Raw genomic sequence first — 15,475 nt, forward strand, 5'->3', positions numbered from 1 at the left:
ATGTGTTCAGCCAGGCATTTTACATGCCTTCTGTATGCCACCTGCTTTATATAAACTCATTTACTAATCACATTTCCCTCAAGAGGTGGGTACTCTCATTATCTTCACTTTCCAGTTAAATTGAAGCTTAGAGTTTAGGAAATGTACACTTAGCAGGTGAGTGATTTGATTTGGAATCAGAACTTAGGCTCTACAAAGCCTCCCTCCTTCCCAGTTTACTAAAATCCTTACCCCTTTAGGCCTATTTCAAATGACTTTTCCCCAGTCTCGCCACTGCTAAGATTAAGTTCCCTTCTCTGTTATCCCTTAGTCTTTAGTTACCTCTTCTGTATTTACTGTGTACTGCTTTTTATTTTGGTAATTCGTGAATACTTCTCCCTTCTGCCTCCTTACCGAACTGGAAAACCCTTGAAGACAGACACCATCACACTATTTTATATTCTTAATATATTGGGTAGGTAGCGGTTAGAGTCCAGTAGACCAAGGATTTCATTTTTCTAACTTCTTACTACATCAGAAACATGGGAACACACTTGATGACTTCATAAAGGTTCTCTGATCTAGTTTTGCACATTTAACAACTCTATTGATTTGGATAGATTTGAGGAGAATCAGGCTCAGGGTATAGCTATAATAGCTATTCAGTAAATTTCTACTGACTTAACATTAGATGACATCATTTCCAGAGGAAATAAACCAGTCACTCGGAATTTGGAGTTAAAACAAATGAGTTCAAATTCAGTAGTTTCATGTACATTAAGTAACTGTTCTAATTCCAAATCGTATACCAGAATTCAGTTTACCCATGCATACAGCTGACTTTTCTCCCTTTGAAAAGATTAACTTGTTTCTTGAAACCCTTAAGCTAAAGAATACTCTTTTGGTAGCTATCAAAAACCATGTCTATGCCCTAACATATTTTCTTTTACCTTGAGAAATTGAAAGATGTAATAGCTCCTTATTTAGTTAAATATGAGGAAACTTGATGCTCTAAATATATCTTTCTAGATACAGTTATGGCTGTAGGCCTTCAGGATGTCTTTCTGTCTGAAATCTGTAGACCAAACACATCTATAGACCAAACAATGCATTAAGTATTTTGAAGAAATAGATAAATGGGTATTAACATGAAGGCAGGATCACGACAGAATTGCAACCCAAGAGTTCGTATGCAGGATAGAGGGATACATCCTAGACTCTGAACTTGCACTTACTAGTTGAGTGACTTTGATATGTCATTTTACTTCTTTGAGCCTCAATGGTGGTTAGAACTGAATAAAATATTGTCATGGAGGTTTTTAGCATAGTGCCTGGCATGTAGCAACTGCTCTAGAAATGATATTTTCAGACCTGTCCTGATCACACTAAAATTTGTTTCCTGTGATTTGGCTAGTTCACATTAAGGTTTATTGTGTGTATGACAGAGATGAACTATCCCATATCTCTAGTAATAAGTAAAACAAGTTTGAGTTATTAGAGCTAGATATATGTTAAAAATTCTTTTTGTTAGAATTATCAGTAATCATTAATTTAAATGTTTATTTTGAGAGAAAGGGAGAGAGCGCAAGCATGAGCTGGGGGAGGGGCTGAGAGGGAGAATCCCAAGCACCCAGTGACTCAGTTTATCCTACTCCTAGACATCAACCCCATAGATACAGTTGAATACATAGACATACAAGAATATCCGATTTTCCTGTTCAAAACCTAAAGAAAAAAAGCTTAAAAAGTACATCAAGAAAATTTGAGGGGCACCTGGCTGGCTCAGTCAGTAGAGCATGTGACTCGACCTCGGGGTCATGAGTTCAAGCCCCACATTGGGTGTAGAGATTATTTTAAAAAAGAAAAAGTTGAGGAACATGTATTAATCTTTCACTTGGTACAAATGTATATGATTGTCCCATAACCTCCTGACATTAAACCTAACAAGTCCAATTTTTTATCTTACAAATATAAAGGAATATTTGTTAAAAAATTCCTCTAGGTTGCAAATTCTCTGAAAGCATGCACTGTGTCCACCTCCCCATCTTTGTACCTCATAAGTGCTTTCTAGTGGATACTCAATGCAGAATAATTTGGGATAGAAGATAGAATTGAAAAGTGCTTTGGTTATAACTGAAGATGCAGGTTCTTATATTAGTCTGAATGCATCTGGTTAGAACACTCCAAAAAAGTGCAGTTTATTTTTCTATTTTCCTATACCTTAGTTTCCCCATTTTAAAAATGAGTTATCTAGAAAGGTCCCTTCTAGCTCGTATTATTCTAATGCCTCTGTTTCTGGCCCTTGAAGATAGCTATGTTCTTCTACTCAGTACTCTGTAGATAGGTAGTGCCTAAAGTTTGCACACCACTTTTCTTTTTTTTAATGTTTATTTACTTTTGAGAGAGAGCGTGAGCAGAGGGCGGGGCAGAGAGAGAGGGAGAGACAGAATCCGAAGCAGGCTCCAGGCTCAGAGCTGTCAGCATGGAGCCTGACGCGGGCTGAAACTCACAACCTGAGATCATGACCTGAGCCGAAGTTGGACGCTTAACCGACTGAGCCACCCAGGTGCCCCTGCACTCCACCTTTTTTTTTTTTCTTCACACCACCTAGTTTTAAGTGGGTATTTATGAATTAAGTATGTCAGTCTATTGGTACTAACGTATAGTGCTTGAACTGGTATTTTCTTCCCATGATGTGTATACTTTTGTGTACTCCTGGAGTTCGTGTACCCAAATTTCGAGTATATGCTCTAGAAAAGTAAATTAATGTTCAAAGTATTAAAAAGAACAATAATGTAGTTATTAAAGTATTGTTCTGATGAATAGCAAAGAGCAAAAATTGTTTTTGTCACCATGATTTGTTGCTTTGTGCCATCATTTTCTTCTTCTGGCATTGATACTTGATATACTTCTCTACCAAGCTGTCTTAATATAATTGTATTTTTATAGCTTGCCCTAGAGTTTCTCGGAGGCATACATAGACATACTACAAATATGAAGACTGGCAGTCCTTGTAAGATGGAAAAACATTACTGCTTTATCTGAGCTTTGCTGCCTTGAAAAACAAAAATATCTTGAGGTCCATGAGGCTATCAGTCTAACAGTAACCAGTGCAAATGTTTTCAAAAACCAGTCAGGATTTCTGCTATGAATGAGAGTATTGTTTTTTTTGGATCTCTCTGTCATATATCAGGCCATGATTTAAGTACATTCTTATTTATTCACCTCTATGTTCTTTTGGGTTTTTTAAAGTGATTTTCTATATGATGAGTAACCTTTTAGGCTACTTGTAGTTTGTCATTCTGTTTCATACCTATAAACTTGAAACTATGTTATTTGGTGGAACTGGGAGTCCATTTGCCTGAAGAGAGCTCAGTGGCATCATGACAGCTGTTAAAATATAACAGGTTAAATCTCTCTGGTTTACTGAACGGCAAATGAGTAGGTTGTTGAGGTTGCAAGGAGAAATCAGGAAAAAGTCACTGATGTCTGGCAGTGGCTGCCACTTAAAACAAGTCACTTAAATACTGCACAGCAGTTTCCTCTTTACTAATAGGAAGAATCATGGACCTGTGGTTGGAGAAAGCTTGGGAATGATGTAGTCCAACTAATAATGTATAACAAGCTATGAAATAGTTTATAAACATGAGGATCTACATCTGAAAACGTGAATGGGCTATCAATATTATTTTTAAGATGTGGGTTTACATGTCTATTATATGTGGACTAGCTACCCTTTGGACTCTCAAGTTTCTATGTTTCTAAAGATTCTCTTTAGAGAGCCAGTAGACAAGAATAAGGGAAAGAGGACTATACCAATTTGGTGACTGTAACTTGAGGCGTATCTGTACTTGAGTCTGAGACTCACTTTTATCATTTATCATGAGAAGTATACCAACATTGCTTGGTTTGCTCTGAAATTTATGAGATAATCCATGCGAGTGTCTCTAGAACACAGTAAGCTTTCAAAGGTTAATTCCTTCTTGTCTCAAAGTGGCTCTGATCCTGGTAAGTTAAAGGACAAATGAAAAGGGCTGAATCCTACCAAGTTCAGTATGTGAAATGTCCAGAGTATGCTGATGGAATCCATATACGCAGTGGTTTTTGTCCAGTGCTATCTGGGTGACCTTTTAAATACCTGGCTAACATAGGTAAAGTATTCAATTCAGTAAGGAGGCCAGAGGTAAGGAACACAACAAAACTCTGTACTTTCAGAATAAAATGCCCTAATTCTAATGTCTGGAGGTCCAAACAATAAGATGATTGAATTTCTTTTACAAGGTTGGTAATTTATTTGAAATTAAAGAACTAAAATGCTTTACACTTTTTTTTTTCCAGCATGCTACAAATGAAAACTGATGAGAAACTGAATTTGTCCGATGGGAATACAGCAAGTTGCCCTTTGAGCCCCATTAAGATGTGCCTTAATCGTCCCATTGAATGGAATCTGAATTTGACAGCAGCATCTCTAGCGAGCTGTACAGTTCATAACCAAAATCTCAAAAGTGAAGAGAAGTAGATTACAGTTCTTCTTGCACTATCCTCATTTTGTACATCAGTATTCCTTCTGCATTTATCAATTGATCTTGAAATATTTCTAGTCCTGTGATGTCTTTATATTAAATCATTAGCATTAATCATTTTGATTATATTCTTTGTATGTTTTTTTACGTTTTACACCGGACCATTGTGGAATTTTGCAGTACAGATGGATTTTGATGTTTCTCTTTTTAATGGTATTTTGTGAATTTTTTATGCCCTAAGTTTAAATACATAATTGTTCCCGGTTTTATTTCTGTGCACAAAGTTTTAATATATAACGCATTATGTGATTTAGAAGGCTAGTATTGTAAAGAGTTGTGATGATGACCTGACCCAGGATATAATAGGTGGATACCAACTACCTCGAAGCAAACTGGTAAAAGGCAAAGGTATCTCTTAGAAGTATATTATCTCCTTCAGAGTTATATATGTATAGAAAAGTTGATCATAGTTTATCATCAAGTAGCATGTTTCCATTCATAGGAGAATTTGAGCTGATCAGTTCTTTCTCTTGTACTTTTAAACCTATAAAATCTGTGGGCTGTAAGATGAATGGCACAATTGCATGTTTACTCGTTAGCAAAGCTGTGCCTCTTACAGACAAGAATACTATTTGGTGTAAGTTACCAGTTTTGAATGAAAAATGGTAAATGGATTTACATCTATTGATTTTACTGTATTTTAGCCATTTAAGTGTAAAATGTCTTTTAAAATCAGGATAATATTCCTTACCTTTAACTATAATTGTGCAAAAGCATAGCTTCAGCAGTGGCTTATGTGATTGTGTCTAAAACTTGAATAGTAAGAATCCTAAAGGTTTGGTGCTTACATTTATTTTTCCCCATGCCAGAGGAAAGCAGCTTTGGTATGGTGGTCCGTGTAAGTATGTAAGAACATGGCTCCTTCCCTTTGGATAGCCCGGCTGTAGGGTAAATGGGATTTAGTTTATGGTGTTTCTAAAGACTTTTCCTTATAGCACATTCTGTGTACACTTTATGTCCTTATTTCTCCCTTTACCCCACCCACAAAAATTATTTTTAAAGTGACAGGGATTTAACAAAAGAAGACTTACATAAGGAATTTGAAGCACAGAAAGACACAGAGCCAACAAAATGAAAAACAATCATCTATTTTTTATTGTTTTATATCACCACCATATCTGCCTTTTCCTTTTGCTTAATAAGCATTCTTACTTTGTAACTTTCAGACTCCTTTTATATTTCTGAGTTTTATAAAGCACATATATGTATGTAATATAGCAATTTGGTTCTAAAAAGCACAACGATCTTAATTTAGCTCTTACAACATCACCTTAAAAAAAAATGGCCTCTAGTGAATAAACCTTAAAAAGCACAATCATTAGTAGTACAGATCCAATGTTTGTTAGGACATTTCTGTTCTGGATAATAAAGAGAAAAGGTAATTACCAGAGAGAGAAGAACGTGCATTTTGCTGGGTGTTGCAGCAGGAAACAGGGCTCAGTTCACACGCTAGAAGTTCCCCAAGTCAGGCAAGTGCCAGTTTGAGAAGAAAAGTGAAATGGACAGTGACAGAACAAGTGCTCATAAACTAGTATGTAAAGGATTTCCTGTCACACTTTTCTCACTGGCATTCTCTTTTATTATCCACAATATTATTTTGTTATGCCAAAAACACAGAAAGCAACTCCAGCATTAATATGTGTAAAGGGGGGGGGGGGCACCCAGTTGGCTCAGTCGGTAGAGCAGGTGACTCTTGATTTTGGGGTCATGAGTTTAAGCCCCACACTGGGTATAGGGATTACTTATATATACATATACATATATGTGAACATCTCCCTAACCCAAGAAACACCATCACAACCATAAGCAAACAAGGGCTCTCAGATACAAATATTTTAAGAAATTACCCATTCAGGTAGCATTACCAAAATATTTTTAGTGTAAGAATCACAAAACAAAATTATCAAAATAACTTTGACTTAGATGCTGGGTACTTTAAGTTCATTGTACTGTTCCTCCCTTAAGGTAAGCTCCTTTCTAGCCAGTTTGTGGTACTTCATTTGCCCTTGAGATGTCCCTTTTTAATGTGTTCTGAAGTGTTTTCATTGATGTTGCATGGGCCCCACCTAAATCAAAGCTTCCTAAATGCAAGCTACTAGCTAGTTACACTGAAAAGCTGTCCATAATGCCATACTAAACATGAGAGTTCATAAGCATCCCCTGGAAACCTACTGAAGCAGCAGGTTCCTAGGCCCACCTCAGATCCTGATTAAATCCACGTGACTGATGCAGGTGTCCGTGGAGCACACTGACAGGCGCTGTCCTGATGCTTCAGTACAGGCAAAGTAATGAATCGCACAGCACAAATTGCTACATGAGGCATTTTCTAATTTTGATACAAGAGTAACTGTATTAGAGCAGAGAACTGAACATAATTTTAAAGGACATGGTCAAAAGGACTTCACCTCCATCATCTCTTCTCCTAACTTGTATCTTCATTGAGAAACTGTGCAAGGTTAACTTTACTTTTTTCTAGTGCTGCTGTTTTGGCTCGTCTTGGTAATCTCCTCTTCATTTCTGATTCTGGCTCTGGAACTTCAGGGTCACTAAATAGATGTTGAAAATACACCAATTTAAATACAAGCTTTAAACCCTCAAGTTTATTTATCAATAAAACTCTTTGCTTCTGTCAGTTTATCAGTGTGTAATTGATATCCTGCTTTCACTAGGTTTAAAACTAAAGCCAAAAAGACTAACTGGCTATCCTGCCAAGTAAATCATGGGAAACCTAGGTAATTGCTTTTTATATCTATATAGAACCTTGTGTTATAAAGAAAAAAACAAATTTTGTAATGAAGCGTGTGATTAAACAGGAACAACTGCCCAAAAGAATTCTGGAGGACAACACAAAGTGAAAAAAAAATTTAAGTTCTCTGAATTCAGGCAATAAATTCTTAAAACACTCTGGAAATAGCAAGTTTCCTGAAAACATTTTAAATTTAGTCAAAATTTAACCTAAAGTTCTATACTAACAGTATACACATTACAGTTTTACCAATGAATAGATGAATTCACGAGAACTTTCAGCTTCCAACAGTGGCTTAATTTGCAGAATCTAAAAGTAAACACTATACCACAAATATATGCAATTTACAATTATAGGATAATCCTGCTATGTCAAGAACCCAAATCTAAATCCTAAGAGTTTGCTAATTCAGTATCAGAGGAGTCATACATCCAATCACATAATCAGAAGTATACATGGAAATATAAATTGAAAGGATGTATTAAAGATGACTACCTAGGACTAGGAGCCATCCCAGTAAGAAAAGCACACAGCCATGGGAGGTCAAATGCCCTTGATAATGGAATTTGAGATTTGAGATACATATCTCCAAGACCTCGCTATTTACAGTTTCCACTGAGTATTGTGTTACACACTGAGCTTTTCACAGTGGAAGGAAACTACATTTTTTTTCTTTTTCTATACAAAAAAAAAAAAGATAGGCCTCTACATTTTCTAGATGTGCGTGGCATACCTTTCAGAGTCAACCTGAGCGGTATGGTGTCTCCTGTTCATCCTAGCTGAAGCTGTCACTTTTCTCTGTCCTTAAAGAAAGTATATAATTCATTATTAAAATTTATTACCATTTCTGGGCTACTCAAATCCTTTCTTTTCCCTCTAAAACATATTTCCTCCTAGATTCCAGCCATTTATTCATTTTTTTTGGTAAGCTTGGATAATAGGCAAGGGAAAATATGGAAATCAAATTATAAGGAGGCAAATTTTAAATATATTTGAGAGAAAGAAGAATGTGAAAAATAAGCTATATAAACAGAAGTACTTCTATTACGGCTATAGCCTAAGACATATGGAGAAACATGAATATTAAGATTAGAAAAGTAGGGTAAGCCCAGAAAGGCTTAAGCCCATAACAGGTCCGAAAGAAAGAGAATTTAGTGGCTTGTAAACTATTCAGACGTATACATGGCCAATTCAAATACGTGTTCTAAAACATTTTTCAGTGTAAAAACTAGACCTTTTAACAATATGCTGAAGATTGCAAAAATTCCACTTGCTAGAAATTTATAAGGTTAAGAAGACAAAGCTTATTAGCCTGTGATGCTCCTCAATTATGATAAGAATCTGATCACTCAGTATGAATATTTGGTTGAAATTTATACACCCTATTTATTCATGTTTTTCTCCAAAACCTTACATATTTGCTTATAATACGGCTAGCCCCGAGAAAACATCCAACAATATGGGACTACTTTGGAACAACACCCAACAATAAGCATTTAAATAACTGACTGGCTACAAAAATATTATGGCCAGATTCCATTTAGAAAAAAAATTAAATCTGCATAGGAAAGGGTCTCAAAATTGTTTTTTTTTTTTTTTTTTTTTTAAGAATTCAAATAATGGTTGGCTCATGGGTGGGATTATTAGTGTTCTTTATATTAGTTTGCTGCATGTATTTTCTGATTCTTCTGTAATAAGCATGAACTGCTTTTGTAATAATAATAAAATAATAAAAAGATCTTGAATTTCAGATTTTTTCCAAGTGATCCCTTGATAGTCAACATTTACTTTATTCCAACAAAGCCCCTATTGTTGGATATTCCTTGGGAAATAAATTATGTTGAGAAATTATGAAATAAAATGGGAAAAAGGAAAACAGAAGCCCTATAGGGAAAAAAGGACAAAACTACTTAACATATAAGGATAGAATACAAACAACTGCTAACATAAAATCATCAAATGATCATTTGATAAAAAAAATCTTAATTTAACCCAAATAGTCCTTTACAATATGATACACTGCATCCTATCTCTTTCGGTCAAAAGCACTTGGAGCAACACTGATATAATCTTTCAGACATGGAGCAAAACCTAATATCCACTGAAAGAACTGAAAATAAAGTTAAGGATATCCGAGACATTTAAAAATCTTTATCAATAAGGAAACTTGCAAAATGAGTATTTCATTGGAAAACAAAATTGCAAACTTTTATTATACTCAATCCATACACTACCTCTGTTAGTCTTCTGCTGAGTGGATTTTGATGCTCCAGTTGCTTTTACATCCCTGAGAGGGGTTCTATATGCTTCTTTACGATTTTCTAGTAAAGGAAATAATACAACAATGTAAATCTTAAAAAGCTTCATTAATTACTTTAAATGGTCTTTCCAAATCAATTTTTCATAAAACAGAAATGACAACCAGTACAATTAACAGCTACTGAAAATGAAAAGTGTCATAAACCAGTTTCAAAAAAAATGTGAATACTGTAAAGTAAGCAAACAAAACCCCTAAGATAGTACGCAGTCATGTGGTGAAAAATGTACACATTAAAAAAACGAAGTAGAATAAACACTTATCAGTAATTTGTTCTCCAGGGGAATTAGAAAAATTTTTCTTTCATTTCTGAAATTGAACCACATGCTAGAGGAGAAAAAATGTGCTTCAGTAAAGATGAAAAGGAGAGAATATAAATACACAGGTTAGTATGTTATTACCATCTTCAATTTGAAAACCAGTCATATTCATGCTGGCATCCTGTGCTGCTACCACTTGGTCACCATACTCTTTATTTCCTTTTTCTAACTGAATCTTGATTTTCTCCAGAGCTCTCAGACATGTCCTATCTTTTACTTCCTATAATAGAAAACATTATTAACACTTTTTAATACAGCATTTCCTAATCTCTCAAAAAGCTACATACTGTTATTAAGCAGTTTAAAAACATGTTAGGGATGCCTGGGTGGCTCAGTCAGTTAAGCGTCCGACTTTGGCTCAGGTTATGATCTCACAGTTCATGGGCTTGAGTCCCATGGCACGCTCCTTGCAGACAGCTTGGAGCCTGGGGCCTGCTTCAGATTCTGTGTCTCCCTCTCTCTCTGCCCCTCCCCCAGCTCAAACTCCCTCCCTCTCCTTCTCTCTCTCAAAAATAAATAACCATTAAAAAAAATTTTTTTTAATTCTATTAAATTTATGAAGGAAACATTTACTTCAAATGAGCAGTTTGCCAACGTATGTATAATTTAATACAAGCACATAAAGTCTACTTTGATAAAAAAAATTTATGCACGTTAAGAGTAATTAGAAACTACTTTACCTCCAGCATCTCATTCAACAGAAACAAAAGATCTTGAGCAAGATTGCTACTGAGTTCTAAAGAACTCAAGGCTTTCGTATAGACCCGAATTTCTGGTGAACATGGACATGTTAAGATCTCATTGCAAATTTTTATAGCCAAATTGTCATGAACTGTTAAGGCCTAGAAGATCAAGAGAAAAAGCTTTGTAAATGCAAAATGGTATCATTACAATATAGTTCCCTACACATCTAACAAGCATTTCCAACTAATTATCTTGCCATAATCCCAAATGCAAAATTTCTAAAACCAAATTTAACATACTCCTTGCAAACTGAACTGCCCCTCGCCCCTTTTTCTAGAAGATGCTGTGGTACAGGATCGAGATCTGCCCCCTTCACAACTAAAGCATTCATCCTCCAGCTACTAGGAGTTCTGGAGGCTAAAAGTTCCCACGTGCAGAACTGATCCAGGCTGAAGACAGTGGGGCCCTGCCACATTCTTAGTTCACATTCAGTGGCTGGAAGATGTACCGGTACAACAGCTCGGCCTTGTCTCAATTCTGGACAACTCAAAGGACTATCCCAGTTCTAGAACTACCTATGGGATGAGTTGGGACTTTAAGACTTCATGACAGTTCAACTTCTTTCTCTCCTCCAACCTACTTCCCTCACTTTCACATTAAAAGATGTCAACACCTTCTTCGAGGTCTTCTGTAACCCATACTGGGTTATCTGGGACTCCATCTTCCTTGCCTCTCCAAGCTCTTTCTTCATGGCTTTTATACCCATAATCTTCTTCCATCTCAGCTTCTATTCTTTCTACTTTCTATTGCTACTACTATTCTTTTTCTGTAAGCTTTTATCTCTTAATTATATAGATTTCCAACTACTCTCTTTGATAATATTCTATTCTTCTCACCAATTCACCTTATGTAACAATACTGACCACCAACTTCATCTTTCTATTAGGTAACTTTCATCCCATTAAGCCTTTTAATAATATACCCTGCGTTGTTATGGCAAATACAGCCAACTCCAAATTCCCTACCTTAATGTTCTGCCTTCAACAGGGCCATTCTGGTCCTTAGGCAGAAGGATTCTTCCATAGTTCTCCTGTAGGACTTGCACAACCAGCTTCATTTAATCACTTTTACCAAAAGTCTTTTTCTCTCTACCCAAACCACTCCCCAAATCCCAACAAGACTTCACTGAATTTTACTAGTAATGCTGTACTCATCACTCCTAAAACATGAACCCTGCCTTCTAAAGTCGTAAAGGACTTAGAGCTCTATCACCCACCCTGATTATATTTTGCCTTAACATTCATTGTAATCTTCTTTCCAATCACTTGTAACATAATGACTTGAAAGCGGTACGCAAACACTAAATATCAATTAAAATAAAAAAGCAATACTTTCAACTTAATTAGTTGGCATCTGAAATCATTAATAACACATTAATTTTCAACATGATGACGTTTGATTAAATGACTTATTAAAGGAGTGGGACACCTGGGTGGTTCAGTCAGTTAGGCATCTGACTCTTGGTTTCAGCTCAGGTCATGATCTCACTAGTTTGTGAGATGGAGCCCCACATCGGGCTCTGCACTGATGGCATCGAGCCTGCTTGGGATTCTCTCTCTTTCTCTCTCTCTCTCTCTCTCCCCCTCCTCTGCTCACACTCTATCTGTCTCAAAATAAATAAAACAAAAATTTTAAAAATATTAAAGGATTAAAAACCCAGCTTAAGTTTAAACTATGGGACAGTTTGCAGTTCAATTATCTTCTCTGAATTAAAAACAAAAATAAGGGAGCCTGCGTGGCTCAGTTGAGCACCTGACTCTTGATTTCAGCTAGGGTCATGATTCCAGGGTCATGGCATCATGGCCCACATCAGGCTTGGGATTCTCTCTCCTTCTGCCCCTCTCCCCCATTCATACTCTCTCTAAAAAAAAAAAAAAAATGAAAATGAAAATAAAAATTTAAATAAGCTTGAGGTGACCTTCATTCTTTGAATTCTTCTTTGTCTCAGAAACAGCAGATAAGATAATGTTTGAAGACTCCGAGTCCTAGATAAACAGGACATTTTCAGAATGTTTAAAAGCCAGCACTACAGTAGTCAGGAGGGGGTAGTCAGGAGAGATGAAATTTTGGCAAATTCTTTTCAGGAGCAAAATAGTAGCACTTATTACTTCCATCTTTATAGGATTACGACTATTCCCGAAAGGTCTTTTTTTCTTTAGTTTTTTTTTTATAAGTTTATTTATTCATTTTGAGAGAGACAGAGAGAATGAATGGGGGAAGGCAAAAAGAGAAGGAGAGAATCCCAAGCAGGCTCCTCACTGTCAGTGTGGAGCCTGATGTAGAGCTCAAACTCATGAAACAGGAGATCATGACCTGAGCTGAAACCAAGAGTTGGACGCTTAACCCACTAAACCACCCAGGGCACCCCAGCAAAAGGTCTTTTTCTTCCTTTGTGTTATGTGCCACCATATAGACCAGAAATCTCTAGAGGCGCCTGGGCGGCTCAGCTGGTTAAGCATATGCCTTCAGCTCAAGTCATGATCTCATGGTTCGTGGGTTCAAGCCCCACATCAGGTTCTATGCTGAAAGCTCAGAGCCTGGAGCCTGCTTCAGAGTCTGTGTTTCCTTCTTTGCCCCTCCCCTGCTCATTCTCTGCCTCTAAAAAATAAACGCTAAAAAAAAAAATTAAAAAAAATAGAAAAAAGAAATCAAGATCAAAATGTGGCTTCTATTTCAAAGAACATAAAAGAAAAGATTATTTTACCAAAACAACAGTGACCTGCATGATAGCTATCATCCTTACCATCCATAGGCCAACTTTCACCCACCTGATAATCTTGTGAATTTTTGGCCTGAGGATTTAATCCACTTGGTCTTGTCAAATCTACAAGTAACTCAGCAACATTAGTGATATCTATTTCAGCTAAGGGAGAAGATGCAGGGGCACTGGCCAGTGTTTGCAAAGTTGGAAGAAAGGCTTCTTCAAAACATTCCTGATTAGTCCTATTGAAAAATAATTCGGAAGTATGTTGGCAAAGAAAAGGCATGTGATCTTCAAAAAAAAAAAAAATGTATAAAATTCACCCCATTAAGATACAGTATATTTTTATCTAGGAAACAAATAATTGAGGTAAATAAAATCTAAGTAAGTTATCCTCATTTTCATCACTAACCACTGAAGAAAAACAAAATTATATTACAGATATGACTCATGGGGAGCCTGAATTTAACTTCAAGTCAGATTCTGATTTATCCGTTTAACTAAATACCTGCTCGCATAAGCAAACATGGGAAAGAACACGCCCAGGCAATGTCGAAGTCGAACATCCTCTTCAGTCACAGGATTGTACCATAACAAGATAAGGCGAGAAAGAATCCTGCTGCTGACCAAAAGCCCTGAGAACATCAGCTTGGCTAATCCTTCTGCAGCTCCTGTTCTGAGTTCAGACACCTAATAAAAATGACTTTTATTAAAAGAAATATTTTTATTTGTATCTCCTTTTTAAGCCTTACATAATGTAGCCTGTCCTACAATATTTTTCTATGAATTATCAAAAAATCACTCATACTATGTATTTGTTAAAGACACAGAAAAAGATTTTGTATCTTCCTTTTAGATCAAGGCTATGCGACAAACTATTAGTCTAGCTAAGAAAACTTCAATTCCCTTAAAATTCTTTAGAAGAACCAAAAGGTCTTTTAAACACTGTGAAACCAAAAGTCAAAACGTTATGTATTACATGCTTATCATGATGTAGGATCTAGAAAACACTCAGTAATGATCCCTGCCATCAGAGGAAGGTGGCCCGTAAACGGAAGCTCAGAGGTAGGAGTGGCACTGTGTCGGAATGAAGGGGAAATGTGAACAGAAGGTGTACTGGTAGAAAAAGAAATTTCTAGAAAGAGTAACCAAAACACTCTTAAGACAAGGAAATGGAAAAGATATAGAGATATTCAAATGGAGGTACAGGCATAAAAGAGGGATAACAAAAAATACTAATTATTGAGACTGAATGAAAGTCGAGCCTTTGACACTTCCCAGAGGCATGATCCTGTGCATATGAACTTTGCACTCCACTTTTTTCATATAAAAAGAGGATAATAAAATTACAGTTACAAGGACAAAGAAATACTACAAATAAAACTCTTCATAAGTACTAGCCACATAGTAAATCCTCAACAAATATCAGTTATTATTTATTATCACTGATGAACAGTAAAGTAAGGTCTGCTCAGTGAGCACATTACAGAGATCTTAAAACTCAGGTGAAAAAACTCAACCGCCCTGAGGAAGGATATGGAACCACTGAAGGTTTTTGAAATGATGGGGAAATAAGATTTAAATGAGGTTTCAGGAAAATCATCTTTAGATTATAATCTCCGAATGTAAAACAAATCTAAACTAGGGAGAAGTAAAAAGAAAAAAAATGGAACGAGAAAATATAAGAACTATTTCAAAAAAACTCAAAAGCAAGATTTAGAGGTCAATAAGATTAATAAGTGCTAAGGCACTAGCATGTGCTTTCCACACACTAACTCATTTAGGGCTCACAACCTGAAAGGGCAGAGACTTTGTTCCACACAGCACTGTACTCTCCAGAACATACAGTGACTAGCACATTACTAACCCTTAAGTATTTGTTGACTTAAAGAACCATCCACTGAATAGATATCATTATCCCCACTTTACAGATGAGGAAAAAGACCAGAGACCATAAACACCTTATTGAAGATTTACACATATGCAACCAGAACACAAATCTACAAGTCTACAACTCCAAAGGCTGCATGCTCCCCATCTTTTTAAAATGTTAAACTACGGGGTCGCCTGGGTAGCTCAGTTGGT

At 36.2% G+C, this 15,475-nt stretch overlaps 2 protein-coding genes across 13 annotated transcripts in view; one reads left to right on the forward strand and one right to left on the reverse strand.

Moving 5' to 3' along the window:
• LCORL (ligand dependent nuclear receptor corepressor like) overlaps window positions 1–4,619 on the forward strand; it is a 166,750-nt gene extending 162,131 nt beyond the window's left edge. For 6 of the 11 annotated variants that reach the window (XM_023253278.2, XM_023253277.2, XM_045056550.1 and 3 more), the window contains one exon: window positions 4,318–4,433. Coding sequence is in view for 3 of the 11 variants with exons in the window: in XM_045056553.1 (XP_044912488.1) it covers window positions 4,318–4,498 (181 nt within the window). In the remaining 8 variants the exon portion in view is untranslated. Of the gene's footprint in view, window positions 1–4,317 lie in introns of all 11 variants that reach the window. The other 5 variants (XM_045056553.1, XM_023253280.2, XM_023253275.2 and 2 more) reach the window with 4 other exon arrangements.
• A 1,015-nt stretch (window positions 4,620–5,634) lies between these two features.
• The window catches only part of NCAPG (non-SMC condensin I complex subunit G), a 48,918-nt gene continuing 39,077 nt past the window's right edge, over window positions 5,635–15,475 (reverse strand). For both annotated transcript variants that reach the window (XM_019829714.3, XM_003985501.6), the window contains 7 exons: window positions 13,899–14,080; window positions 13,458–13,632; window positions 10,626–10,787; window positions 10,027–10,165; window positions 9,543–9,629; window positions 8,042–8,111; window positions 5,635–7,108 (listed from right to left, as the gene is read on the reverse strand). In XM_019829714.3, coding sequence (XP_019685273.2) covers window positions 6,985–7,108; window positions 8,042–8,111; window positions 9,543–9,629; window positions 10,027–10,165; window positions 10,626–10,787; window positions 13,458–13,632; window positions 13,899–14,080 — 939 coding nt within the window. In that variant the 3' untranslated portion in view covers window positions 5,635–6,984. The remainder of the gene's footprint in view (window positions 7,109–8,041; window positions 8,112–9,542; window positions 9,630–10,026; window positions 10,166–10,625; window positions 10,788–13,457; window positions 13,633–13,898; window positions 14,081–15,475) is intronic.

This window comes from Felis catus, chromosome B1 (assembly GCF_018350175.1).
Source record: "Felis catus isolate Fca126 chromosome B1, F.catus_Fca126_mat1.0, whole genome shotgun sequence".
Classification (NCBI taxonomy): Eukaryota; Metazoa; Chordata; class Mammalia; order Carnivora; family Felidae; genus Felis; species Felis catus.